Genomic DNA, 27,348 nt, shown 5'->3' with positions numbered 1-27,348 from the left:
GAGTACAGAGTGAGGGGACAGACCGGGTCATACACGGGAATCAAACAAGCAATGCAGTATACACGCACACCAGGGGGGTCAGACACACAGCCAGAATAACAGTATAGCTGACAGGGAATCCTAGTCTGGAGTGAGTATAAATACCCCTCCCAGATCCAAGGAGAGGCCGGCAAAAGTTAACCCTGTGAGAACAGGACATTAACCATGTCCTAACCATGACATGCAGGAAATAACAGTTATCTAGAGCTCCACTTGCAGAACACATTACTTATTTTTTTCTCAACTTCTACATTACATCACATGAAGAAAAAAAGGCAACATTGTATCACTCTACACCAGTAACAGGACCTTCCTCCATTTAAAACAGTATACTCAAAAAGTAAAATAAATACATCACTGCAGTAATAGTATCCTTTAATTAGCCCCTATGGTAATAATATTCCCCATCCTGGCCCCATGTGTGTCTCATTCCTGGCTTCAGCTATATGTTCTCCCATCCCGCCTGTCAAGATCCATTTTTGGATCTGTGTCAGATTCTCTTATATAACCTTTTTTTCCCTTCAGGCCATCGGGGATTAATATCCGTTTTTGCCCCCCCGGTGGCCGTTGGTGTTACTGCATGTTGAATTAGTCTGCTGGAGACCACTCCCACTTTCCTATATAAGGTCACCTGGTACACCAGCTAGCTGTTGGTAATACAGTTCATTTGGAAACAAACCGTGGTGAAGACTGGACCTACCTGGTGCAGAGGGGGTTCAGCTTTTCTGGAGCAGTGGTGATGCTGCTGAAGAGAGGAGCTATCAGGAGCAGTGGTGCTTCAGCTGAATGTTGTCAAGTGGCTAACTCTGCTGTCCAGGAGCATTTCAGCAGAGCAAGCTAAGTTTTGTTTTTTAGTTCATTTAACCCTTAGGTAGCTGTCGTATTTTTCCTTGTGTGTTATTTGGTGCAGTACACTTTTTCCCTGTCTCACCTCCTGGGGAGGGGGTTGGGGGTTTAACTCAGGGCTAAACAGGAGATAGGGAAAGGTCGGGGACTTGGGCCTCACTAGCATCAAGTGTACCTCTAAGTTAAGGAAAGTCAGGGCACCTCCTTAGCCTGAGGGGCAGTTCAGGGGCCCAGGTTCCATGACTCCTGTTTTTTCCCTACTGCCCCGTGACACCACCCTCATGAGTATCTATTGTGCCCCATATGATCTCCCCATCTGTCTCCATCATATCCATCCTGCTCCATGATCTTGCACCATGTGTCTCCCATCCTGCCCCCTCCTGTGTCTCAGATTCTGCCCCCTCCTGTGTCTCACTGTCACATTCTTCCCCTTCCTGTGTCTTACTGTCACATTCTGCCCCCGTGCCTCACATTCTGCCCCCTCCTGTGTCTCACTGTCACATTCTGCCCCGTGTCCATTCTGCCCCCTCCTGTGTCTCACTCTCTCATTCTGTCCCATCATGTATTGCATTCTGCCCCATCATGTCTGCATTCTGCCCCATGTCTGCATTCTGCCCCCATATCTGCATTCTGCCCCCATGTCCAGCATTCTGCCCCCATCATGTCAAGCATTCTGCCCCCATCATGCCAAGCATTCTGCCCCCATCATGTCAAGCATTCTGCCCCCATCATGTCCAGGATTCTGCCCCCATCATGTCTGCATTCTGCCCCCATCATGTCTGCATTCTGCCCCCATCATGTCTGCATTCTGCCCCCATCATGTCTGCATTCTGCTCCCATCATGTCTGCATTCTGCCCCATCATGTCTGCATTCTGTCCCCATGTCTGAATTCTGCCCCCCGTGTCTCACAGTCTGCCCCATCATGTCTGCATTCTGCCCCCATGTCCAGCATTCTGCCCCCATTAAATATTGTATTCTGCCTCATGTCTTGCATTTTGCCCCCATCATGTCCAACATTCTGCCCCATCGTGTCTGCAATCTGCCCCATGTCCAGCATTCTGCCCCCATGTCTGCAATCTGCCCCATTCAAACAAAAAAAGAAGCACACTGTAGCGTCATAACATGCAAACATGAAATATGAAAAATGAATTGCATTACTGCATTGGAAGTATGAAAAATTGAGAAAGTTTAGCGCATAAAATGGCCAATTGTATGTGTACCTGGAAGCCACAGTAAGGCATTTCTCATTTTCCAGGACCCTATCTATGCCAATCCTCACTTAGACTGACGTCTTCATCTAGATGGGGACCTAAGCAAATCCTCTGTTTAGACTGAAGTCTATATCTCTGTGGAGGGGTAGTGGCCCTGCTTTAATTAAAAATGCCTGTGGCTAACAGGTGGAGTACTCAGTCAGAAGGTTAATGAATACAGATTTCAAAAACTGACCGTCACATCCAAGCATAAGCATAGTGTGAACAGGTGCTTAACCTAGAGTCACCAACATGTTAAGGAGCTGAAACTTCTAAACCCTTCATCCAATTTTAGTGTGGATACCCTCAAATGAAAGCTGAAAGTCTGAACTTCAACTGCATCTGAATTGTTTTGTTTAAAATTCATAGTGGAAATGTCTAGAACCAAAATTAGAAAAATGTTGTCTCTGTCCAAATATATATGGACCTAACTGTATTTAAACTTGCACCTAGGCTATTTCATTCCTCTGGTTAATAAAGTATATTTGATAGTTTGACAATTGTATAGTGCCACATTTCTTTGTCTAGGTATTCGTAGATTTCCAGAAGGATTTAGAGCTTTCAGATGTCAGCGTCCGACCCTTTAACGAGCCTTGCAATGTGACCATGAATAAATGATAAGCCAGAAATTTATCGGTTCTCCCCTCATCAGTAGTGTTGAGCGATACCATTCAATACCCAAAAATATCGTATCGAATGGTATCGCCCGATACGAAAAAAATATCGGGTATCGTCGATTCCGATACCGGAAGTCCCATTCAAGTCAATGGGACTTCCGGTATCAGAATTAAAAAAAAGCCCTTTATTTCCTTGTTGGCTAACTCTACATAATTGAAAACAAATAAGAATCATGTAGAATGTATTGTGGGAGGTGGAAAAGACATTAAAGGCATAGAGGTTTATTCAAATCACATGGCATAGCATTAATTCCAATTTTTTTTTTCAAGACGTTCGGAGTTAAAAAGATATTGACTATGTTAACCTTTTTTATATTTTGTCAGCTATGTATGTTTCACAACTTCTATGCTCTTCACCTTCTTTTGTACTTCTCCCACACTTTCTCCTTCATGATCCGCAGCAGTAGCATTTTTTTCATCAACGTTTTCTTCACCTTATTCATCTTCTTCTTCTTCACCTTCTTCCCATAATTGTTTTTTTCCATTCTTCATATTCTTCTTATTCAGCTATTATTAATTTTCGTATGCTATTTCTTCATCTTCTTCCTATTCTTCTTCTTCTTCTTCATTTTCTTATGGTGACAGGCATTCCTGTAGTACTTATCTATAAAAGTTATAAGATTACACCTTACGTTCTGCCTGTCACAAAAGATTTACAACAGGATTTGTCCGCGTTCAGTTTGGCCTGCAGCAGCAGGCATTATCCAGGGGCACCACGAGGAGGAACGGACTCACCCCCATTTACTGCTTAGTCTTCTTCTGCTTATAATTCTTGATATCTTATATGCTGATTTTTAGTCTTATGCTTAATGTTCTTCTGCTTTCTGTTCTTCTGCTTTTGTTTCTTCTGCTTCTTGTTATTGTCTTTTGTTCTGTATCTTGGTGGTTGTCTTCATGTTCTTTGTCCTGTTCGTCATATTATTTTGGGTCATATTTCTGGTCTTCTTTGGTGTGGTCTTCAGGGTCGTCGTCATCAGGGTCGTCGTCATGGAGATCAATAAGGATTACCAAAGACAATTTCAAAAAGCTTGATCTTGGAAATGTAGCAGAAGGTACAAGAAGGCTGAGAAACTGGCGAGAACCAGCTGACAGTATTGGAACCCGGATGGGTAGCAGAAGGAACAAGAGCCAATGGCACTACCAAGGACCAACTGACGGTGCTGGACCACGGGTACTAAGCAGAAGGTACCTGTGCTAAAAAGCACTACCAAGGACCAGCTTACGTTGCTAGACCTCAGACACCGAGATGGAGGCACCTAAGCCAAAGGCTCTGGCGAGAACCAGCTGACAGTGCTGGAACCCGGATGGGTAGCAGAAGGATCAAGAGCCAATGGCACTACCGAGGACCAACTGACGGTGCTGGACCATGGTTACTAAGCAGAAGGTACCTGTGCTAAAAAGCACTACCAAGGACCAGCTGACGGTGCTGGACCTCGGATACCGAGATGGAGGCACCTAGGCCAAAGGCTCTGGCGAGAACCAGCTGACAGTGCTGGATGTTATGAGTTCATTTTCCCCTTCACCATTGAGGTCTGATGAACTCCCTTTTCTGGTGAAGGAAGGTAGTGAGGCTGATTACCAAACACCTGAGCTGGTAGAGGATGACTGGGTGACGAGAATTGCTGACTGGATATAAGGCAGCCGACGCCCTTCTGCCTCGCTGGTGATTTCTCTGAGGGATTCTAGGAGACCAGTCTGATTCCTGCTCCTCAAAAGCTAAGTTTTCTGCCTTGCTTTTTGCATTTGTGTTTTGGTTTTATTTTGCCTTGCTTTTCTGGGTTCTGCCATTCCCTGCTGGGGTGAGCTGAATTCCTTTGTGTCTTTTTGCTATGTCTTCAGAAAATACCTGAGTACTGACATAGTCTTTTTGAAGCCTAGCGTCTTCAGGGCCTTTTTCCCTGTTAGTCTGTTGGCTCTTGTTTTGATAGGGTTTTTGGCGGATTGCAGACAGCAGCTTTTCTTTCCTGTCCTATCTAGTTAGCTTGGGCCCCATCATTTGCTCAGTCTATCTTTCTATCTGTGTTAGTGTTTTTTCTTCTTGCTTCACCGTCATTATATGTTGGGGGCTGCCTATTGCTTTGGGGTCTGCACTGGGGCATTTTAGATTTCCCTTTCTGTCTTTAGGCTATGTAGTTCTCCGGCTGTGATCGAGGGGTCTAGGGCACCGTAGGAACCCCCAACAGCTACTGCTAGTTGTTGTTGATAGGTTCAGGGGTCTGCAATCCGATAGCTGCCAACTTCTCTGGTTTTCTGGACTTAGCTAGCATTTCTGTTTTTGCCTCCTACGGTGACTCGTTCATAACAGAATCACCAGCCATACCGCAGATCTCAGGGTACTCAATAGCAGGAAAGAATTGTAAAAAAAAAAAAAAAGTGTGTATATTTTTTCCTCTATATCTCTGAGGCCGTAGGGGGAATTTTTTTTTTCTCTCAATGGAGATAAAGCAATTGTCTGATCATGTGGAGCAGCTCGCTGCGGAAGTGCGGGGAATTTCCTCCTACCTTGCTCATTCACATGCTGCTGAACCAAAGATCCCTACTCCTGATGTATTTTTTGGGGATCGGTCTAAATTTTTGAATTTCAAAAATAATTGTAAATTATTTTTTGCCTTGAAGCCTAACTCGTCAGGGAGCTCTGCGCAGCAGGTTAAAATTGTCATCTCTTTGCTGCGTGGCGATTCCCAGGATTGGGCGTTTTCTTTGAAACCAGATGATCCTTGTAGATTGTGAGCCTTCGCGGGCAGGGTCCTCTCTCCTCCTGTACCAGTTATGACTTGTATTGTTCAACATTATTGTACTTGCTTTTATGTATACCCCTCCCTACATGTAAAGCGCCATGGAATAAATGGCGCTATAACAATAAATAATAATAATAATAATAATAATAATCCTATTCTGACTAATGTGAACGCATTTTTTCAAGCCTTGGGGTTGTTGTATGACGAACCTAATGCTATTGATCAGGCTGAAAAGACCCTTTTGGCATTGAGCCAGGGTCGAGATTCTGCAGAATTGTACTGTCAAAAATTCCAAAAGTGGGCGGTCCTTACTACCTGGAATGATAATGCCTTGGCAGCTCTCTTTCGGAAGGGTTTGTGAGAAGCCGTAAAAGATACTATAGTGGGATTTCCTGTTCCCTCTGGTCTTGACGATTCTATGTCATTAGCCATTCAGGTTGATAGGCGTTTACGTGAACGCAGGACTGCACGAGAGGTGTTGCCACCTGTTGAACAAGTGTCTGAACCTATGCAATGTCCAGGGAGCAACGTCAGGAGTTCAGAAGGCGTAATAAGCTGTGTTTTTTTTTGTGGAGATGCCTCGCATATTATTTCTGTCTGTCCTAAACGAGAGAAACGTTTTGTACACACGTTTTCTGTGGGTGGTGTTCAACCTAAGTTTCTTCTGGCAATTACTCTGATCTGCTCCCTGTCCACATTTTCCGCCAAGGCTTTTGTGGATTCGGGAGCAGCCCTGAACCAAATGGACTTGGATTTTGCTAAACGTTGTGGATTTCCTATGACACCTCTGCGGATGCCTATCCCTTTGAGGGGGATTGATGCTACTCCTTTGGCGAAAAATAAACCTCAGTTTTGGACCCAGGTGGTAATGCGGGTCGCCCCAGACCATCAAGAAAATTGCAGATTTTTGGTGTTGCATAATTTGCATGATACCATTGTTCTGGAAATCTGTGACTGTGGTGAGTTGGGGTTATCGGTGTGCCCTTAGTGAGGCTCCATTTTTTTCCACCTCTCCTCAGTCACATGATGTTCCTGACTATTTGGCGGACTTTTATGATGTATTTAGTGAGAATGAGTCTGCGTCTTTGCCTCCTCATAGGAGTTATGACTGTGCAATTGAACTGAGCCCAGGGTGTAAATTTCCCAAGGGTCGGCTCTTCAATTTATCTGTACCCGAGCACGAGGCTATGCGATCCTATATTAAGGAGGCGTTGGAGAAGGGTCATATTAGACCATCCTCTTCACCATTAGGTGCTGGGGTTTTTTTCGTGGCCAAAAAGGATGGTTCATTAAGGCCTTGTATTGATTATCGTGCCCTCAACAAAATTACTATTAAATATCAGTATCCGTTACCCCTGATTTCGGATCTATTCTCCAGAGTTAAAGGTGCTTGCTGGTTTACCAAGCTTGACCTCAGGGGGGCATATAATCTTATCCGCATTAAGCATGGGGATGAATGGAAGACGGCGTTTAATACTCCGGAGGGACATTTTGAGTACCTGGTGATGCCTTTTGGGCTCACTAAAGCCCCTTCTGTCTTCCAGTGCTTCATGAACGACATTTTCCGAGACTTTGTGGATAAATTTTTGATTATCTACCTGGATGATATTTGGTCTTCTCCAAGGATTGGGATTCTCATGTGGAACATGTTCGGACTGTGTTCCGGATCTTGAGGGAGAATTCCCTGTATATCAAGGGATCGAAATGCCTTTTTGGGGTACAGAGGATTTCATTTTTGGGATTTATTTTGTCTCCGTCAACTATTGAAATGGACCCGGCCAAGTTACAGGCCATTTATGATTGGGTTCTGCCCACTTCTTTGAAGGCCCTTCAGAAGTTTTTGGGTTTTGCTAATTTTTATCGGAAATTTATAGCAAAATTTTCTAGTATTGCCAAGCCATTGACTGATCTGACTAAGAAGGGTGCTGATGTGTTGAATTGGTCTCCGGAGGCTGTTGCTTCCTTTCAGGAGCTGAAGCGAAGATTCACTTCTGCCCCGGTTTTGCGGCAACCTGATGTCTCACTCCTATTCCAGGTAGAGGTGGACGCTTCTGAGATTGGTGCAGGAGCTGTTTTGTCCCAAAAGGATCCTGTAACATCTAAAATGAATCCCTGTGCTTTCTTTTCCCGAAAGTTCTCCCCATCTGAACGTAACTATGATGTGGGGAATCGGGAACTGTTAGCCATGAAATGGGCATTTGAGGAGTGGAGACATTGGTTGGAGGGAGCTAAACATCAAGTCGTGGTCCTCACTGACCACAAGAATTTGATTTACCTGGAGTCGGCCAAACGCTTGAAACCTAGACAGGCTAGATGGGCCTTGTTTTTTACACGTTTTGATTTTGTGGTCTCTTTTCTTCCTGGCACTAAGAATGTCAAGGCTGACGCTCTTTCTAGGAGCTTCTTGGCTGATTCTCCTGTGGTGACCAAGCCTGCTACCATCTTAGGCGAAGGGGTAGTTCTCTCTGCCATCTCGCCCGATTTGAGTCGTGCTCTGGAAGAGTTCCAGGAGGACAAACCTGAGCATTGTCCCAGTGGAAAGTTGTATGTTCCTGACCAGTGGAAGAAGAGAGTGATGTCTGAAGTTCATTGCTCTGCATTGGCTGGTCATCCAGGTATTTTTGGTACTAGAGATCTGGTGAGTCGGTCTTTTTGGTGGCCCGCCTTGTCTCATGATGTCAGGAATTTTGTGCAGTCCTGTGGGACTTGCTCCCGGTCTAAACCTTGTTCTCACTCTAGTGGGTTGTTGATGCCTTTGCCGGTCCCCAGGAGGCCATGGACCCATATTTGAATGGATTTCATTTCTGATATGCCTGTCTCTCAGAGAATGACTGTTATTTGGGTGATTTGTAATAGGTTCTCTAAGATGGTTCATCTTGTACCACTCCCTAAGTTGCCATCTTCTTCTGAGTTGGTGCCCCTGTTTTTGCAACAGGTGGTTCGCTTGCACGGGATTCCTGAGAACATTGTATCTGACAGAGGAGTTCAGTTTGTGTCTAGATTTTGGAGGACTTTCTGTTCCAAGCTGGGAATTCAGTTGTCCTTCTCCTCTGCGTTTCACCCTCAGACCAATGGGCAGACGGAGAGAACAAACCAGACCTTGGAGTCGTATTTGAGATGTTTTATTTCCGCTGATCAGGATGATTGGGTTTCATTTTTGCCCTTGGCCGAATTTGCTTTAAATAATAGAGCTAGTTCTGCCACTTTGATGTCACCTTTTTTTGTAACTTTGGGTTTCATCCTCAATTTTCTTCAGGGCAGGTGGAGCCTTCTACCTGCCCAGGTGTTGACACTGTGGTGGAGAGAATGCACCAGATCTGGGAGCAAGTGGTGGATAAGTTATCTCTCTCTCAGGAAAAGGCCCAGCGGTTTTCCAACCGACATAGGACCATTGGTCCCCGGTTTAAGGTGGGTGATATGGTTTGGTTATCATCAAAAAATATCGCTATGAAGGTAGCTTCTCCTAAGTTTAAGCCTAGATTTATTGGACCTTACAAGATTTTGGAGATCATTAATCCGGTCTCTTTTCGGTTGGCTCTTCCTGTCACATTTAAAATCCATAATGTGTTTCATAAGTCCTTGTTGAAGAGGTTTGTTGAACCAGTAGTTCCTGGGGTGGCACCTCCGGACCCTGTATTGGTTGAAGGTAACATTGAATATGAGGTAGAGAAGATACTGGCTAGACAGAGACTCCAGTATTTGGTTAAGTGGAAGGGTTATGGTCAGGAGGATAATTCCTGGGTCTTTGCCTCTGATATTCATGCCAAAAGATTGGTGCGTTCCTTTCATCGGGCTCACCCTGATCGCCCTGGTGGCGTGGATGAGGGTTCGGTGACCCCTCCTTCAAGGGGGAGGTACTGTTATGAGTTCATTTTCCCCTTCACCATTGAGGTCTGATGAACTCCCTTTTCTGGTGAAGGAAGGTAGTGAGGCTGATTACCAAACACCTGAGCTGGTAGAGGATGACTGGGTGACGGGAATTGCTGACTGGATATAAGGCAGCCGACGCCCTTCTGCCTCGCTGGTGATTTCTCTGAGGGATTCTAGGAGACCAGTCAGATTCCTGCTCCTCAAAAGCTAAGTTTTCTGCCTTGCTTTTTGCATTTGTGTTTTGGTTTTATTTTGCCTTGCTTTTCTGGGTTCTGCCATTCCCTGCTGGGGTGAGCTGAATTCCTTTGTGTCTTTTTGCTATGTCTTCAGAAAATACCTGAGTACTGACATAGTCTTTTTGAAGCCTAGTGTCTTCAGGGCCTTTTTCCCTGTTAGTCTGTTGGCTCTTGTTTTGATAGGGTTTTTGGCGGATTGCAGACAGCAGTTTTCTTTCCTGTCCTATCTAGTTAGCTTGGGCCCCATCATTTGCTCAGTCTATCTTTGTCTCTGTGTTAGTGTTTTTTCTTCTTGCTTCACCGTCATTATATGTTGGGGGCTGCCTATTGCTTTGGGGTCTGCTCTGGGGCAGTTTAGATTTCCCTTTCTGTCTTTAGGCTATGTAGTTCTCCGGCTGTGATCGAGGGGTCTAGGGCACCGTAGGAACCCCCCACGGCTACTGCTAGTTGTTGTTGATAGGTTCAGGGGACGGCAATCCGATAGCTGCCAACTTCTCTGGTTTTCTGGACTTAGCTAGCATTTCTGTTTTTGCCTCCTACGGTGACTCGTTCATAACAGCTGGAACCCGGATGGGTAGCAGAAGGAACAAGAGCCAATGGCACTACCTAGGACCAACTGACGGTGCTGGACCACGGTTACTAAGCAGAAGGTACCTGTGCTGACGACAGGACAATGGATTGGTGGCATAGTGACCTTGACACTACCCGGAAACAGCAGGCGTGCTGAAAACAGGCTGGGCAACAGGGAGTACCCGTGCCAAAGACACTGCCGAGAACCAGCTGACGGTGCTGGAACCCAGATGGGTAGCAAAAGCTACAAGAGCCAATGGCACTACCGAGGAACAGCTGACGGTGCTGGACAACGGTTACTAGGCAGGAGGTACCTGTGCTAGAAAGCACTACCAAGGACCAGCTGACGGTGCTGGACCTTTGGATACCGAGATGGAGGCACCTAGGCCAAAGACTCTGGCGAGAACCAGCTGACAGTGCTGGAACCCGGGTGGGTAGCAGAAGGAACAAGAGCCAATGGCACTACCAAGGACCAACTGACGGTGCTGGACCACAGTTACTAAGCAGAAGGTACCTGTGCTGAAAAGCACTACCAAGGACCAGCTGACGTTGCTGGACCTCGCATACCGAGATGGAGGCACCTAGGCCAAAGGCTCTGGCGAGAAGCAGCTGACAGTGCTGGAACCCAGGTGGGTAGCAGAAGGTACCCATCCAAAGCAAAGTAGCCAGGCCGCAAGCTGGCCGCAGTTACCGAAACCCACAGTCCTACAGGGGGTCCATGTCCGATTGGCACTACGGATCCAGCCTTCAGTGCCAGTTCCCGCAGCCCACATAGGAGTCACCTAAACTGCAGGCACCGTAGAGTCGGCTAACCCGGCTGCAAGACGACAGGACAACGGATTGGTGGCAAAGTGAAATTGACACTACCCGGAAACAGCTGGCGTGCTGGAACCAGGCTGGGCAACAGGGAGTACCCATGCCAAAGACACTGCCGAGCACCAACTGGCGTTGTTGGAGCCCAGGGACAATCATGGTGTAGGCCGAGGTCTACTTGGTGGTAGCTTTATATCGGTTCTGGACTACAGCTGACTGTCAACGTGCTCCAATTAGGCATCTGTCTCCACTGTGTTTCCAGGATTTAACCTGACCACCAACACCGCCAGTTTATGCGCACAGTAGCCGTCAGCCCAATCCACACGTGTTCCTGTGTTACTGGGGTTCTGTAATGTCAGCAGATCCCTGATGTGTGTCTGGCAATGTCTCCTGCTCTGTCCACTTTCCCACCACTTGTAGTGGGAAGGTGGACAGCGCAGGAGACAGTGCCGGACACACATTGTGGGATCAGCTCACGTAACAGAACACCAGGAACACAGGAACAAGTGTGGAATGTGTGGACGGCAACTGTGAGCAGGAACTGGCGGTGTAGGAGGTCAGGGGAAATACTCGAGACAGAGTGGAGACAGAGGCCAAATCAGAGAATGTTTAAATCAGAAGTAGTTAGAATTTGGAGGCAGCAGCAGTTTGCCATCCACACAGCAGGGGATCAGCTGACGTTACCGAACCCCACTTACACATGAACAAGTGTTTTTTCTGTGCGGACAGCACTTCTGAGCACCAACTGGCATTGTTGGAGCCCAGGGACCATCATGGTGTAGGCTGAGGCCTACTAGGAGCCAGGTGTAAATCGGAGGTTGTTTGACTTTGGAGGGAGCAGGACACTTTGCCATCCACACAGCAGGGGATCAGCTGACATTACCAAACCCCACTTACACATGAACAAGTGTTTTTTCTGAGTGGACAGCACTTCCGAGCACCAACTGGCATTGTTGGAGCCCAGGGACCATCATGGTGTAGGCCGAGGCCTACCAGGAGCCAGGTGTAAATCGGAGGTAGTTTGACTTTGGAGGGAGCAGGACACTTTGCCGTCCACAAAGCAGGGGATCAGCTGACGTTACCGAACCCCACTTACACATGAGCGAGTGTTTTTTCTGTGCGGACAGCACTTCTGAGCACCAACTAGCGTTGTTGGAGCCCAAGAGAAATCAGGTAGTAGGCTGAGGCCTACTAGGTGGCAGTTGTAGATTGTTTCTAGACTACTACTAACTGTCAACGTACTCCAATTAGGCCTCTGTCTTCACTCTGTTTCAAGTATTTCCTCTGGCTTCCAAACACGACAGTTGCTGCTCTGAAATGCCGTCTGCACAACCAACACTTGTTCCTGCGTTACTGGGGTTCTGTAACAGCAGCTTATCCCTAGAGGTGAGTCAGGCAATGTCTCCTGCTCTGTCCACTTTTCCACTACAAGTAGTGGGAATGTAGACAAAGCAGGAGACATTGCCGGACTCACCTCTGGAGATCAGCTGATGTTACAGGACCATGGTAACACAGGAACAAGTGTTGATTGTGCAGACAGCACTTGAGAGCAGAAACAGGCGGTGTTGGAGGCCTGAGAAAATACTCAAAACAGAGTGGAGACAGAGGGCAAATCAGAGAACATATTAAATCAGAGGTAGTCAGAAGTTGTAGGCAGCAGGAGAGTTTGACGTACGTAAGAGTTTGGAGGGAGCAGTACACTTTGACATACACAAAGCAGGGGATCAGCTGACGTTACCGAACCCCACTAACACATGAGCGAGTGTTTTTTCTGTGCGTACAGCACTTCTGAGCACCAACTGGCGTTGTCGGAGCCCAGGAAAAATCAGGTACTAGGTTGAGGCCTACTTGGAGCCAGGTGTAAATGTGAGGTACATAGAGTTTGGAGGGAGCAGGACACTTTGCCATACACACAGCAGGGGATCAGCTGACGTTACCGAACCCCACTAACACAAGAGCGAGTGTTTTTTCTGTGCGTACAGCACTTCTGAGCACCAACTGGCGTTGTCGGAGCCCAGGAAAAATCAGGTAGTAGGTTGAGGCTTACTTGGAGCCAGGTGTAAATCTGAGTTACTTAGAGTTTGGAGGGAGCAAGACACTTTGCCATACACACAGCAGGGGATCAGCTGACATAACCAAACCCCACTTAGGCCTCTTTCACACTTCAGTTTTTTGCATCAGTTCAAATCCGCCAAAAAGTCAGACAAGCGGATCCGTTCTCAACTGATGTGAACGGATGGCACAGGATCCGTTTTCAGACGGATCCTGAAAATGAGGAAATTTAAAGGAGAGAGAGAGAGAGAGAGAGAGAGAAGAATTTTTTTTTTTTGTCTGGCACCCAGAAAGAATTTCGGGTTAAATGAGTGTCTGGAGAATCCGCCAGAGAAAAAAACGTTGCAAGCTCCGTTTTGAAATCTTTGAGGATGGTGACGGACAGCAACTTTTGGCGGATCTTCAAAAAAAACGGATGCAACAGATAGCAATCCGTCACAATCCGCCATTAATGGAAGTCAATGGGGAAAAAAAACGGATCCTCAAAAGAAAATTGAGGATCCGTTTTTTTCAAAACCTGGCGGATTGTGACTGATTGTAAAAAACTGAAGTGTGAAAGAGGCCTTACACATGAGCGAGTGTTTTGTTTGTGTGGACAGCACTTCTGAGCAACAACAGGCGTTGTTGTAGCCCAGGAATTACAGTTCAGGTCATAGAAACATAAACACAACAGGAGACCTGGATCCTGTTGCCAGCCAATTATTTATTCTGGAAGAGGACTGGCAAATTCAGGTGAGATCCAGGCCTTGTTCATTTTCAGAAAAGTAAGCCGGTCAACATTATCTGCAGATAGTCGCGTGCGATGGTCTGTTACCACACCACCTGCAGCACTAAAGACACGTTCCGATAATACACTGGCAGCAGGGCAAGCCAGCACCTCCAATGCATACTGGCTAAGCTCTGGCCATGTATCCAGCTTAGAGACCCAAAACTTGAACGGGGAAGAGCCGTCTGGGAGTACACTAACAGGGCAAGACAAGTAGTCTGTCACCATCTGACGGAAACGTTGCCTCCTGCTGACTGGAGCCGTCTGTGATGGTGTAGCCGTTTGTGGCGGTCCCACAAAACTTTTCCACATTTGGGCCATACTGGCCTTGCCTTGTCCTGCGGCACTGCCTCTGCTACCTCTTTGTGCAGAGCTTCCTCCACTGCCTCTACCCACATGGCTGCTTTGAAAAGCACTACCAGCAACACTTGCGGGGGGAATGGAGAACATGATGGCCTGCACAAGTGTTTCTTGGTACTCCCGCATTTTACGCTCCCGGTTCAACTGTGGTATGAGGCTTTGTAAGTTGTCCCGGTAGCGAGGATCTAGGAGGGTGTACACCCAATAATCAGCCGTGTGGAGAATGTTGGCGATGCGGCGGTCATTTATCATGCACTGCAGCATGAAATAAACCATGTGCTGCAGACTGCCAACTGGACCGGAAACGCTGTCCCCAGCTTGAGGCAGCATCTCAGCCTGCTCAGCATCACCCCACCCTCGCTGTACACACTGACTACTAGAGCCTTGTGTACCTCCCTCCTCTGGAGAGATGTGTTCCTCCTCCTCCATTGACTCCTCGTCATCCTCCTCACTAAGTGTCCCCTGCCTGGGCCTTTGTGTGGAACCACGTTGCGCAGACTTGCCAGAAGCAGATGGCATTTCAGACTCCTCATCCTCGACCTCTTCAAAAAGCTCCTCACTTAGTGCTTGTAAGGTTTTTTGAAGCAGACAGATAAGGGGGACAGTCATGCTGACTAGTGCATCATCTGCACTGGCCATCCGCGTGGAGTCATCGAAGGCACGCAAAACTTGGCAGATGTCCCTCATAGTGGCCCACTCAGTGGTGGTGAAGTGTGACCGGCGCAACAGTGTGATGCAGCAGCAAAGAAGGCAAATGCAATTCTAGGATGTATTAACAGAAGCATACAGTCTAGATCACGTGAAGTCATTATTTCCCTCTACTCCTCTTTGGTCAGACCTCATCTGGAATATTGTGTCCAGTTTTGGGCACCACATTTTAAAAAAGACATCAACAAACTGGAGCAAGTTCAGAAAAGAGCGACCAGAATGGTGACCGGTCTGCAAACCCTGTCTTATGAGGAAAGGTTGCAGGATTTGGGAATGTTTAGTTTGCAAAAGAGAAGACTGAGAGGAGACTTAATAGCTGTCTACAAATATCTAAAGGGCTGTCACATTGTAGAAGGATCAACTTTATTCTCATTTGCACAAGGAAAGACTAGAAGCAATGGGATGAAACTGAATGGGAGGAGACACAGATTAGATATTAGAAAAAACTTTTTGACAGTTAGAGTGATCAATGAGTGGAACAGGCTGCCACGAGAAGTGGTGAGTTCTCCTTCAATGGAAGTCTTCAAACAGAGGCTGGACAGACATCTGACTGGGATGATTTAGCGAATCCTGCTTTGAGCAGGGGGTTGGACCAGATGGCCCAGGAGGTCCCTTCCAACTCTACGATTCTATGATTCTATGATTGACTTGTTTGCGCCTGATGCAGCTGGTACTCCATTACTGCTGCCTGCTGCTCACACAAACGCTCCAACATATGTAACGTTGAATTCCACCTGGTGGGGAGGCCACATATGATGCGATGTTCTGGCAGGCGGAATCGGCGTTGCAGAGATGCAATGCGCGATCTTGCCATGCTGGAACGCCGCAAGTGAGCACACTCTAGGCGAACCTTGTGCAGCAGTGCATCAAGATCCGGATAGTCCCTCAGAAAGCTCTGCACGACCAAATTGAGCACATGTGCCAGACATGGTATGTGAGTGAGGTTGCCTAGGCCCAGAGCTGCCACTAGATTTCGGCCATTGTCACTCACTATCAAACCTGGCTGGAGATTCGCAGGCACAAACCACACATCGCTCTCCTGCTTGATGGCATTCCAGAGCTCCTGTGCTGTGTGGCTCCGATTCCCCAAAGAAATTAATTTAAGTACGGCCTGTTGACGTTTGGCCACACCTGTGCTCATATCTGTCCTAACAGGCTCATGCAGTGCTGATTCCGAGGAACTAGAGTAGGAGGAGGACTGAATATGTACAGACTGCATTTCCGCAATCCTTGGAGTTGGCAGAATACGTACAGAGCCACTCTCCATATCTGTACCCAGCTCCACAACATTGACCCAATGGGCAGTGAGGGAAAGGTATCGTCCCTGTCCATGGCTACTGGTCCACGCATCGGTGGTCAGGTGGACCTTGCTACTGACGGCGTTTAGTAGCGCATTTTTAATTTTTCCCTCCACATGCTTTTGCAGGGCAGGGACGGCTTGCCTGCTGAAATAAAAGCGGCTGGGCACATTGTATTGTGGAACTGCCAATGACATCAAGTTCCAGAAGGTGTCAGTCTCCACCAGCCTGAATGACAGCATCTCAAGGGCCAGTAGTTTGGCAATACCGGCATTCAGAGCCAGTGCTCGGGGATGGTTTGCCGAGTATGGACGCTTTTTCTCCCATGCCTGTGCTACCGATTGCTGGTGAGTGGCCTGGGAGTGTGATGATGACTGAGAACGTGGTTCAGTGGGTGGAATTTCACTGGGTCTCTGGATAACAGTGGCAGAGGTTCTTCCATGGCGTTCCATTGAGGAAGCCGAACCGACTGTGTGTGAGCTGGAGGAAGAGGCCCCAACACGAGCTGAAGAGGTGGTAGGTGTTGCTGAAGGTTGGCCTACATCTTCAGTGTGTCTGTGTAACTCCACCTCGTGCTTGGTACGCACATGTTTCCACATATTTGTGGTATTGAGGTTGCTCACATTTTTCCCTCGTTTAACTTTCTGATGACACAGCTTGCATTTGACAAAGCAAATGTCATCTGCAACTGTGTCAAAAAAAGACCACGCACTGTAAGTCCTGGGAGCGCCCGTTTTGTGTTTTGGAAGAGGATTGCTCCTCAGGGGTGCCAAAGTGGAGGCTACAGGCAAGCAAGTCTGCCCCCGCCCTCTCCCTCCTGTTTTTGCCATTCGGGGAATCTCTTCCTCAGAGCTGCTCCCACCACCTTCCTGTGGCTGACGCCATGATGGGTCAAGGACCTCATCATCTACACTCCCCTCTTCAAGCACCGGCTGGTTCTGGATTGTCTCGCCAGCACCGCACGCACCAGAAATTGGCAACTGAGTCTCATCATCATCAGATGAGTACTGAGGTGTGCTGACAATAGGCACTGGCCCACCCGCCTCTTCAGATTCAGAGGTACAAAGCAGTTGCGCATCACTGCATACTCCCTCTTCTTCACGCTCTAGAATGCTGCTTGGCTGGCCATCTCTTTCCAAGCCAACAGATTCTGAGAACAGAAGTAAAGATTGAGATGGCTCCTGTCCAGGGCTCTCAGACTGCCTGGCAATTTGGCAGGTGGTGAAGAGACAGATGGTTGCTCTTCAGTGCTCTGGCCCCGAGAGGATGCGGAGGTCATTGAAGTGGATGCGTTAGCTGCCATCCATCTGACAACGGCTTCAATTTGTTCGTCACGCAGCAGTGGGGTACGGCGAGGTCCTACAAAGCTGCGCATGAAGGACTGTTGCCTGGTAAAAGTGGGGAATGCCGGGTCACTGGTCGCCGCAGCAGGCACCGAATCCCCACGTCCTCTCCCTGCTGAATCCCCACGTCCTCTCCCTGCTGAAACTCCACAGCCACGACCACTTGCCTTACTCCCTGCCTTCTTCATCTTGGTAGACTGATAAAGATAGGCAGAAAAGTAAAAAAGGGGGGCTTAGTGTTCTTATTCCTGAACACCTGCTAACCAGTATAAGAAACACTAATTTTGACAAGAGTTTGTGTACTACACTTTAATATGATCTAATTTGGCCTACACAACTCTAAAGTGGAGTGTTGGGTGAACTGTACTTCCTTTTTTTTATTTTTTTGGGGGGGAAAAGAAAAGGATGTGACCAAAGTTTGAAAGCTATAGTATCACAAACTTTTTGGAGCGATTACAATGCAGGAAGTTAACCTACAATGCAATCGACGAGACTCCAAAAATAGGGTGATACTAGTCTGGCTGGCCCTGAAGGGCACAAGCCAGCAAATAGGCTCCTCTATCTAATCCTATATAGTGTTTGCAACCAACCAATGTCAATGGATGCAGATGGAAGCACACTAATATAGGAGCAAAAATCTGGACAAATTTGCTGCTATAAATAAAAAAAAAAGGACTGTGTATGAGGCAGTGACGCACGCTGAGCGGACTACAACCAGCGGTGGCTGTAGAACACACTGCAACGTGAGCTGCACTCACACACATAGAGACCTATCAGACAGCCAAAAACAGTGCAAAGAAATGGGCTATAGCACTGAAAGGCTGCTGAAAGGCTCCGCTGTCCACTCTTTTAGTGTTTGCAACCAACGTATAAGGATACGTATGGAAGCACACTTTACAGGAGAAAAAAAAAGCAGCAATAAAAGAAAAATGTGTATTAGGCACACGCTGGGCGGCCTACAAGCAGACGTGCCTGCAGGACACACTACACAGCGTGGGTCTGCACTCACACAGCCCTTGCAGACAGCTATTAAAACAGCGCTGCTGGGCTACAAAAATGCTACAGTGGTGGATTATGTAGCCTGGGTAGAGCAATAGATATTTTTGATGATCGCTATTTCTAAACTGTCCCTCACAGTCTTCAACAGCAGCCTGTCCCTAACTGAATTCACAGCAGAGTGACCAGAAATGGCGGCTGCAGCGGTTTTTATAGTGCATCATGACATCATTTCAGCAGCCAATCACAGCCATGCCAGTAGTTAACATGCCTACATGCCTAACAGGATGTGCCCACACTTCTGAGGATCCCCATTGGCTGAATCAAATCGAGCAGGCTCCTAGCATTATGGGAACTTCCGATTCCGGTATTCGATATGAAAAAAGTATCGGAACTAAGTATCGGAATTCCGATACAGCTAATATCGGCCGATACCTGATACTTGCGGTATCGGAATGCTCAACACTACTCATCAGTGTATAGTCTTGCTGACTGAGTGCAACACCCTTGAGGCAACATCGGTAAACTACTGGTTTTCTTTAAAGGGGTGGTCTGAAACTAAATTTTATTTTACTCCTAAATCTCTTTCTACTTAATGTCATAATCTATGGTAATATTTTTTCTAATATACTTTAATTAAAAATGACATCATTTGCAGGACTTGCTTGTTCTTTACTTACATTTTGCAATGACAGTGCGCTCTGTTACCAGCTCATTATATCATATGATCAGAGCCGGTGTGAGAAAGTATTGTCACTGTGCAATGAGAACAGTTTATTTTGACAAGATCTTACTGAGTATCTGTCACAATTGACATTCCACGTATACTCAGGGCAGGGACTAGTCCAGTCCCTGAAGTGGAAGTCACTGATGCCGCATACTTTCAAGGAGGGAGCCTCTGTGTCACGGGGGTACCACAAAAGAGTGGAGCCAGAAGACCTCAGCGTCTGTTGGCTCCTGCTCCGCCGCTGAGATGAAGCACTTTTAATAAACGTGTTTGTTTCTTTCTGCAGAACAAGGGTTAATCTGCCATGCGGGAAATTCTTGCATTCAGCTGTGCTTGGTTAGCCACTCCTCCCCCCTATAAAAGCTAGGCTTGATTACCAGGTCCTTGTCTGAGTTAGCATTTGCTACATAGATCTGGAGTGGGAGAAGCTGGTGTTTTGGACAGCTGGAGGAGTTTATTTGCAACTGTTGCTTGGTTTGTATGCTTGGAAATGCTTCATCCTTTCACATCTTACTTTCTTCCCCTTCCTGCACACCCCGGTGAATACTTCTGTAATATGTGAGTGTTTATTTTCTGTGTGTGGAGTTTTCTTTGTACCCTTGTCTTTGTCCCCCTGTCTTTCGGGTTGGTGTACTGCGGTACACAGTAGCACCTCTCTTCCCCAGGTGAGGAAAGGGGACAGAGGTAGGGCTGTTGTAGGAGATAGGGCCCCGCCATCTTCACAGTCTGAAGTATCCCGGAGAACAGGGCGAGTTAGGGCGCCCCCTAGTGTTAGGACCAGGAAAGGTGCCCCCAGGTCACTCGTCAGTCGAATTGTGACACTGATGACTTCTTGTTTGAGTGCCTCACCATGCACTGCAATTCTCAAATGAAATATCATCAAAGAGTAAGTAATAGAAAAAAATAATTCAGTTAGATAGAATAGTGAGGAAGGATAAGCAATATTTTATTACAATATATTAGAAAAAAGATTAGATTACCACTTTAAATAGATAGAGATTTAGGAGTAAAATAACATTTAGTTTCAGACTGCGCCTTTAAGCTAAGTTCTCACAAGAGTATAAAAAATGTAAAAAATTTTCAGTAAAAAAAGAATGATTTGTTATCTATTTTGTCATCTTTGTGCCATCTGTATTGCATTCATTTTATACATCAGCAATGAATAAAATTTACAAGACTAAAGACAGTTTCCTATGGCAATCACCTGGACCCGTAGAAGCGAGCAATTGCGAAACGGCCATTGTCCGGCACCTCCCTCCCCTAGCATTCCTCTAACGTCCTGCATGTCCATATACCTGTTGATGGAATTCATGTGAAATAAAAACGCACAGTTTTTCAGCTCTATTGGTGAGTGCTGCATTTTTCTTCTTTTTTATGATACATTGAAATATTCATGTTTCTTCATGCAAACACCTCCGTTTTTTTTTAATGAACTATGTACCGCAATACTTCAGATAAAAAGCTCCGTCTGTTAATGTGGTGATTTGTGTGCCCTAGTCTGCCGTTCATCTGTGTGCTTTGTTGCTGGGATTAATAATGGCAATGTATCTGTAAAAAATCCATAAACTCAAATAGGTGGGTCTCATCAGAAATAAGAAAATGACTAGTGCCTGGTTTTTTTGTGTGCACCTTTTGGTCTTTGTAAAAAAAAAAAAAAAAAATGAAACACTGTCTAAACAGTCCTATTGAATAAAGTTGGTCTGAGCGCTCAGTTTATTCTAAGGACAATCAGTCTGAATATACAGTCGTGGGAGCATAACCTTAACTCCTTACTGCCAGCTGACGGAATAGTATGCCAGCTGGCAGTATCCCCCACTTTGATCACTTTGATGATGGCTCCGGCAGTGAGCCCGCATCAAAACCGGGACATGTCAGCTGTTTTGAACAGCTGACATGTGCCCACAATAGTCGCGGGTGGAATCGCCTATTGACTAGTTAAATGCCGCTGTTAAACGCTGACAGCAGCATTTAAATGGCTCATATGGCGCTCGTAGTAATGGTGTCATTCTGCTACATAGAGGCGATCTGAGCATCACCTCTATGTAGCAGAGCCGATCAAGCTATGGCAGCTTCTAGCCTCGCATGGAGGCTATTGAAGCATGCCAAAAGTTTTTAAAAAATGCTTTTAAAACTGTGAAAAAAATAAAAAAAGTGAAGGTTTAAATTACCCCCCTTTCACTCCATTCAAAATTAAACAATAAGAATAAAATCAAACAGACATATTTGGTATTGCCGCGTTCAGAATCGCCCGATCTATCAATAAAAAATTATTAACCTGATCGCTAAACGATGTAGCGAAAAAAAATCAAAACGCCAGAATTATGCTTTTTTGGTTGCCGCGACATTGCATTAAAATGCAATAACGGGCGATCAAAAGATCATATCTGCACAAAAATAGTATCAATAAAAACGTCAGCTCAGCACAAAAAAATAAGTCCTTGCCCAACTTGACATCACGAAAAATGGAGACACTACGTGTCTCAAAAAATGGCACAATTTAAAATGTAATTTTTTTTTTAGCAAACTTTGGAATTTTTTTTCACCACTTAGATAAAAAAGAACCTAGACATGTTTGCTATCTATGAACTTGTAATGACCTGGAGAATCATAAAGGCTGGTCAGATTTAGAATTTAGTGAAACTAGCAAAAAGCCAAACAAAAAGCAAGTGTGGGATTGCACTTTTTTTTCAATTTCACCGCACTTGGAATTTTTTTCCCATTTTCTGTTACACGACATGATAAAACCAATGGTATCGTTCAAAAGTACAAGTCGTACAGCAAAAAAATAAGCCCTCGCATGGCCATAGTGATGGAAAAATAAAAAAAGTTATGGCTCTGGAAAGAAGGGGAGTAAAAAATGAAAACGAAAAACCAAAAAAGCTCCAGTCATTAAGGGGTTAAAGAGAACAGCTGAGTATGGAGTTTTACAGGCTCTGTAAATGCGTTTATGGCTATGCATTTGTCCCTGGTCATGTTGGAAGGCTTGTTAAAGGGTTCTTTTTGGTTTATTTTTTACAGCACTAATTGATAAACCATACAACAAATAACTGGTGCAGTAACAGTAATACATACAGGATTATTGCTTTTCCATGGATTGTGTGGTAACTAAACACCCCGAAGCATTGTGCACGGTTAATTTGAGGCCAGAAAAACAAACAAACAAATAAGTTCCTTTGCTCTCCCTTTGTTGTCTTTTGTAGGCTGTTAATATCATGCTAAAGGCACTTGAGAAATATGGCAGCTATGAAAAATTTGAGCAGGCCACTGGAGGATATCTTCTTCCAAAGAGTCGAATATGGCATCAAGTTAGAAAATACATGGAAAAAGAAGGATGCCTGGGTGAGGTGAGTGATTATCACACTTGTTGATTCAAGAACAACTTGTTTCCTCAAGAAATAGTGCACTCATTTTTATGGTAGCTCTGTTGCAAGACACATGTAAAGGTGGAGAAGATGACGAAACATTCCTCTGAAGACCCCTGTTGCTTTATAGTGTGAAAATTGTATTTTATAGCATGTTTTTTTCTCCTGAGGCTGCAGTTACTGTTAGTTGGGTGTGACAAGGTTAACTGTAGGGCCGGTTCATAGTTGGGGAGGAGTAATGGGGACCAGTGTGTGAGTTCCTAGTTTTAGGAGGCAGTTGAGACTTAACAAAGTCTCAGTGATAGCCAGACCTGGAGATCATCAGTGAAAGAATACAAGGTCAGTCAGGCTGGGGCACGTCTGTAAGGTGTCACCTAGTGCAAGCTCCCCTACACTTTTCACAAGAGAGCAGCTAGGGTACAGTGGGTACAGTGTAACACATTGACCTGTGTGTCCCTGTATCAGGAAGATGGAGGCCGTCATTGTAACCTGTTATGCCTCTGTAATATCTCCCACAAATAATGTTACCATGAAGATTGTGCCTCTGTATTGTGCAGAAGAGAAAGTAAAGAATTGTACCAGCAACCCCTTGTATATATGTTTTACCTTCAGTAAACAAGACTTTATTTTGAAAACCTGTCTGTTTCTTCATCGTGAAATTAAAGGGGTCTGGTGCCTCACAAATGGTGCCAGAACTAAACTTTGAGGTGTCCGCAACAGAAAAACAACCGCATGCACACACCCAGGGACCCCTGTTGTGAATTCGCTTTCTGGCCTCCCTCTGGTTATTACTGAAGGTAGTGGAGCTGATCAGATCGACAGAGGGGTTGCGAATTCTCTTTCTGAGCTCCCTCTGGTGGTTACTGGAGGTAATGGAGCCGATCTGATTGACAGAGGCTTGCCACTTGATAATGAGGAAGACGATTGGAGATCTGGGGTTTCAGATTGGGATTTAAGACAGCCGACTCCCTCTATCCCTGCTGGTGATTTGCTTCCTGTTCCTCCTGAGGTCTGATTTCTCCAGCTCTGTCCCTGCATGTTCAGCTAAGTGGTTGATTTGCTATTCTGTTTGCATTTGATCTGGTTTTGTCTATCTCTTCTTGGTACGGGTCAGCCAGTTCCGGCTGGGGCTGTGCTGAATCACCGCCCATATGTTACTGCTTGTGCCAGTTTGTTTTATTCCCTGTTAGATTGGTCTCTTTTTGCTCTGCTTTCAGAATATACCAGAATGCTGATATAGTGGGGGGCGAAGTCGTGTGACTTCAGTGTTTTTTGCATCAGACGTGTTGGACTTTTTGCAGGGTTTTTTGCGTGATTGCAGACAGTGTCTTTCCTTTCCTGTCCTGTCTAGTCAGTGTGGGCCCCATCATTTGCTCAGTCTATTTTCCTGCCTGTGTTTGTGTTTTCATCTTGTCTCACCGACAATATATGTTTGGGGGCTATCTATTCCTTTGGGGTCTGCTCTGGGGCAGTTTAGATTTCCCCTTTCTTGCTTTAGGCTTAGTTAGCTCTCCGGCTGTGCCGAGGCGTCTAGGATCAACGTACTGTAGGTACGCTCCACGGCTACTGCTAGTTGTGTGGATAGGATCAGGGGTCTGCAATCCGCTTAGGTACCAACCTCTCTGGTTTTCTGTGGCTTAGCCTGGACCTGCTCTCCTCCTCGGTGACCCATTCATAACAGACCCCTTCGTAAGGTGATGTTTTGGGGCAGACGTCTGACGAATTCCCCCTTACATATTCACCTTGGAGTCAGTTTTGATGGACCACTGTATTTTTGCATCTCCTGGAACAATAGCTTTACTTGTCAGTGAGCGAAGAGAACAGGTGTCCCTTACGTGAATATCCCCTCTCTAAGCTCATCTACCTTTATTCCTACAATCACCTGCTCCATATAAGCAACACATGTTCCATATTTATGTAAGAAAAGTATGTCTGACAATAATGGTAATTCTGTTACTACAAGTCCCTAAAATGATCATGTTGATCTATATGTTTCAGATTGTTGTGCACCTTACAGATGATTTGCTTTCTCGGGCTTCTATGACCGTCGTAAATGGTCGACCAACACTGACTATCAATATGTCCACTGCAAGAGAGCAGTGGCTGGAAGGGATGCTTAGACATGAAATAGGTAAAAGTTTTCCTAGATTTACATTATATATCAGTATATCATAAATGATCAGTGTATAATACAACAACGTACAACACTAAGACCATTGGCTTCATTTTGAGCAGGTAAAATATCCATGGAATCTGTGTTCTTTCGCATATTTTTTTCTTTTACTTTGTCTAATTTCCTATCATAATTAAAAATGTACACATTGTGAAAGAAAAAATTAACAAACAGATAAGAGATCCCAATTTGGTATAACTCAAAGGGGATATCTGGGACTTTAAAAAAGCACGTGTAGTTGCTAACAGAGGCAACTACTTGTCTGTTGCACTCCTGACAGAGATTCCTCTGCTCCTTGTCAACAGAGCAGCAGTTCCTTTTACTGTTGACAGGACGGGACTACTGGTGTCATGCTGATTAACAGCCATCTTCCCCCAATTAGGTAGTGGAGAGCCATCTGTTAATCAGCATGACACCAGTAGTCCCGTCCTGTCAACAGTAAGAGGAACTGCTGCTCTGTTGACAGGAAGCCGCTAAATCTCTGGCAGGAGCGGTCGATGACTGGCGCCGGGTACAACAGACAAGTAGTTGCCTCTGTTAGCAACTACATGCCTTTTTAAAAAAAAAAAAGTTCCGGATATCCCGTGCCAAATGTGTGTGTGTGTGTGTGTGTGTGTGTGTGTGTGTGTATATATATATATATGTCATGGGCAGCCCATTCTCCAGACCTGAACCCCATTGAAAACCTCTGGAATGTAATAAAGGGGATGATGGATAGTCACAAGTAATCAAACAAAGAAGGACTGCCTAAATTTTTGATCCAGAAGCATTGTGAAAGACTGGTGGAAAGCATGCCAATACCGCATGAAAGCTGTTTTTAAAAATCATGGTTATTCCACAAAATATTGATTTCAGAACTCTTCCTGAGTTAAAATATTAGTATTGTTATTTCTAAATGTTTCTGAACTTGTTTTGTTTGCATGACATTGGCATTGTCGATGTTCCAGTGGGCTCTTACCCCTTAGGATATCTTCCCCACCAAAAACCACTCAACCCCACCCAAAATTAAGACAAGGGCATCAAAAATTGGATAGTAATGGCCACAGCAGCCTTTATTTAAATAACATACACAAATATTTAACAGTAATATAAATAACATTGGGAGGGTCCTTGAAGCTCCCAAAATCCGGTGGTCAACCGTACCAACAAATATTGTAGAAAATGACAAAACCTTAAATTTCTCCCAGCCGTTACCCCACTGGCTTGAGAGCACCAATACCCTTACTGGGTTCCACTGTCCACTTAAACCCTTGGGATCCGACAAACCACTGCCGAAATCCCCCCCCCAAAGATCACCAGACCGGGCGTGTGGGACCGTTCGTGATGACCCCGGAGCAGGAACTGAGGTAACCTCCCACATAACCCGACCTAAAGTACCCCCATTAATTTACATACTCCACCCCACTGAAACCTTCTCCCACCCCCTCCAACCCACTGTCATGACGGCATCTGCTTATGCTGCTGGGGGGTGGGGAGGGGGCAGCTCGCTCCGGTAGGTAGTAGACAAGGTAGCATCTGTTTTGAGTGTACATGTACTTTGTCAGGTCTGTGTACATTATGATGTATCTGACACTATTGTTTTTATTGTATCCTGGGTTATCCCCCAAATTATTTATATGCACATGTAGCTCTTTCAAAGACAAGTCCAGCAATGCTTTTACATGACCAGTCTGTTCCTCCATTACTGAGAAATCAGCATTTAAATTAATATGCAAATGAGGCAGAAAATCTGAAGCCCCTGTCACTCCAGATCTATTCCCTTCCCAGTGCCAACTCATCCTGTTTGACTGCATCATTTGGATATCAATTTCAATGCTGATTTCTCAGTAATAGAGGAACTGACTGGTCATGGAAAGTTACTGCTGGACTTGTCTTTGAAAAATCTACATGCGCATATAAATAAATCTGATGACAGATTCCTTTTAAAGGAAACCATACATCGGGATTGTGCATAGTAACCTGCAGACAGTGTCAGGTTGCTGCCGTTATACTGATTAACCCCTTAGTGACTGAGATAATTTTGTCCTTAATGACCAAGACAATAATGTCACCAATAGTGATTAAAAGGATGCCAATAAATGGGTAATCCCTAAGAGAAGATGGGAACATCCAAACGCATCAATCAGGGTATAAAACGTTGCTAATGTATCATGTCAGGCAACAATTTATGAACAGGATACAGCATTTAATAGTTAGCACACAATGCCATAACCAATTGCATATATATCTATTGTGTTTGGCTAAACCAAAAGGAGGTTTATAGCCACAAAATACTAGAAGGTGAGATATATAAAATAGGAACGATCTCACCGGTTTTTGCAGACGGCCAGGAGTCTACAGGGATACTCTGTGTACACACAGGGAGGTAGCGATAGGAAGACAATACCCTGTCAAATCCCTCAAAAACTAACCATCATCTGATCCCTAGACTCCTGCCCAGACAAGAGCGTCTTCTAAGGGAAAGTGCAGGGCATGTGCAATATAGGATGAGCTGTGGACTGCCCTTGTAGTGTGTAATGCACT

At 45.6% G+C, this 27,348-nt stretch overlaps 1 protein-coding gene across 5 annotated transcripts in view; it reads left to right on the top strand.

The window, feature by feature from the left end:
- The window catches only part of MATCAP2 (microtubule associated tyrosine carboxypeptidase 2), a 138,855-nt gene that overhangs the window by 48,861 nt on the left and 62,646 nt on the right, over window positions 1–27,348 (top strand). For 4 of the 5 annotated variants that reach the window (XM_073549994.1, XM_073549995.1, XM_073549993.1 and 1 more), the window contains 2 exons: window positions 22,491–22,634; window positions 24,651–24,783. In XM_073549994.1, the coding sequence (XP_073406095.1) occupies window positions 22,491–22,634; window positions 24,651–24,783 (277 nt within the window). Of the gene's footprint in view, window positions 1–19,234; window positions 20,638–22,490; window positions 22,635–24,650; window positions 24,784–27,348 lie in introns of those variants that run through there. The other variant, XM_073549997.1, reaches the window with a different exon arrangement.

Source organism: Dendrobates tinctorius, unplaced genomic scaffold (genome assembly GCF_039654945.1).
Source record: "Dendrobates tinctorius isolate UK_male_01 unplaced genomic scaffold, ASM3965494v1 ptg000162l, whole genome shotgun sequence".
Classification (NCBI taxonomy): domain Eukaryota; kingdom Metazoa; phylum Chordata; class Amphibia; order Anura; family Dendrobatidae; genus Dendrobates; species Dendrobates tinctorius.
Note: the sequence above shows the minus strand (reverse complement) of the source record. Positions and strands in the feature narration are given on the sequence as shown.